General features: G+C 39.6%; 1 protein-coding gene across 6 annotated transcripts in view; it reads left to right on the top strand.

Moving 5' to 3' along the window:
- LOC137979028 (zinc finger protein DPF3-like) overlaps positions 1-2500 on the top strand; it is a 40461-nt gene that overhangs the window by 28296 nt on the left and 9665 nt on the right. For all 6 annotated transcript variants that reach the window (XM_068826183.1, XM_068826182.1, XM_068826180.1 and 3 more), the window contains one exon: positions 1368-1627. In XM_068826183.1, the coding sequence (XP_068682284.1) occupies positions 1368-1627 (260 nt within the window). The remainder of the gene's footprint in view (positions 1-1367; positions 1628-2500) is intronic.

The following is a 2500-nucleotide window of genomic DNA, read 5'->3' as shown; positions in this document are numbered from 1 at the left end:
GAGATTTTATTTTTGCACTTTAACCCTTCAACGCCTAAACTGGCTTAAACCTGCCTAAACCGGCCAGACTTAGTATTTTACTCTGTCTAAGGCCAGACAATTTTAATCGTCAATGGGGAACCCCTGGGAGTCAATGGGTTAATCACTCACTGAAAAATGATGTCCCCATTTACGTGTAGCAGAGGTGTTAATTTCCAATATTTTGAAATTCTACCCCCTCTTTCGCATTAATTTTCTTTATTGGGAAGCAAAATTTCCTTCAAATCATGTTAATTGAAGTCACATCAATTTCAAATACGTTAATTAACACAAGCATTCATTCCCTATAATAAGGTACCATTGGGAGAATCATCTTTGATCTGGGCTAATTGCAGTTGCTCAATAGTATTTTGTTACAACCACCTTGTAGGCAGTAGTTTGAATTGAGTTTTCTTTATCAATTCTTTGGGCCTAATTGGACAACTCGTTACATTGGGAGGCTAATAATTGTCTGATGCTAATTGTCCATGGGACAAACTGTCTGGATACTGCATAAGAAGTACCAGTCAGTATTGTTTACCTTGATTATGATGCATTGTCATTTTGTTCCACTCAGTCTCTGTTTTGCTCTAAAATTAATTTGTTTTCCTTCCATGCAGTGGTCAATTCTTTTTCCATACTATTATTAATAATTTTAATCCATTGACTCCTGGGGGCTCCCCATTGACAAGTAAAATCGTCTGGCGTTAGACAGAGTAAAATATTAAGTATGGCCGGTTTAGGCCGGTTTGGAGGTGAATGGGTTAATTAAACAAAATGATAAGAGCTAGCAGTTGTTAAAGTTCTTTAATCAAGGTGTTTTCAGCCACTATTGTCTTGTTGTAGCAGCATTGTGTGAATTCAGTTTCCCCCTATTGCTTTCCTTTACCTATTGTACTTTTGTATATATAAATTCTTTTGTACATTGGTAAGAAGCTTTATTAAACTTAAACTTAAACTTAAAAAGCACACACTAATCATTAGGAAATAAGTGGTGGGGTATGCTAGAGATTTTGCTTCCACCACACATCTGGACACACATCTCTGTGATTAATTACAGTGTACATGTGTAGGTGCATTGGTCATCCAAGCCACCTTCCTGTTTACTCATCGTCAACAGATAACAGATGAGATAACAAACCATGAATAGGGTGTGTGTGAAAACTATAATGCACCAAAGCCGGACACAAAAACCCTTAAAAACCAGCAGGTGGAGCAAACAAGGAACACGTCTTTTAGGCTCAGAACCCTTCAGTTACAGTAGGTTCTCTGGTCAAGGACTTAACCTGTTACTTTTGTCAAGATACCAGCTTCAAATAAATTAAGCAACTGCATTTTTACTGCACTAGAACAAACCACTGACAATGTAGAAATGGAAGTGGAAGGAGCTCTAGAGGAAACTGAGTCTGAGTATACAAAGGAATCAGTAGCAGATGAAATGAAGCTTGGGGAAAGCGAAGATGAGGAGGATACAAGAGATGATAGTGGTGCACTTTCTACCGATGATGAAGAATTTGTCATTGGTAAGAAAAGACCCATCAGCAATAAGGGCCGACCACGTGGCAAGAAGATCCACCATGTTGGAACATTCCCTGAAGTTCATGTACAAGTAAGTTATACAATTTTTGAAATACACAGGCCATGAAATTACCCTTGAGTCACCTACATTTTGTTTGCATTCATGCGACCCAATAAATGTATAATGCTGTGGCTCAATTTTATATTTGGTTAAAAAATTTTCAAACTAGTTCAAGACAAAGAAAACTCAAAATTGAACTGGTTCAAACCAAGAAACAAGTTGAACCACAACACATTATTATATATTGTGCCATATCATAAAAATAACACAATACAATACAAATTGACCACTCCTCATAGGGGCTTTTCATGGCCAATGAAACATAAGCAACGAAACGACGGAATGAACAGCAACTGTTAAGAATCCCAACTGACCGGAGGCAAACCAGTTGGCTATTTACAAGTGCGGCCGACAAGTTGAACTTGGGTGCTACATTTGTACATGTAGTGGGATGAAATTCAACGAGTGGCTAGAGCAGGTCCTGATCCCGGGAACTGCGGAACTCAAGGCAAGCGTCCTTGCCACTGTGCTGGGCTGCCTCCATAACCCTGCAAGTAATATGTCATTGTTATTACCTCAGAAGCACTTCGGTTTCTACATTGTCTTTATGCGCATACTCCAGCACTTGGCAAAGTCCCCTTGACGTACAGGTGTTTCTGCTTTCTTGGTCTGATACATGATGAGTCTTGTTATAACCACACTGCAAAGCCAGCCACAGTTTGGCCAGGGAGACTAGGCCAGACTCAGCAACACTCCCTGCTCTGACTGTGAGTGCTATTCTTCGATTCCAACAGCACATGGAATGTCCGGGGAAGATTTTGAACAAGGATTGTGACGTGGGACTTGACATATATAAAATTATGGTCCTTAGCCAGGGTGGCTAAGGGTGGTTAACTATGTTAA

This window comes from Montipora foliosa, chromosome 12 (genome assembly GCF_036669935.1).
Source record: "Montipora foliosa isolate CH-2021 chromosome 12, ASM3666993v2, whole genome shotgun sequence".
NCBI lineage: Eukaryota > Metazoa > Cnidaria > Anthozoa > Scleractinia > Acroporidae > Montipora > Montipora foliosa.
This window is presented reverse-complemented; position numbering and strand designations above follow the sequence as displayed.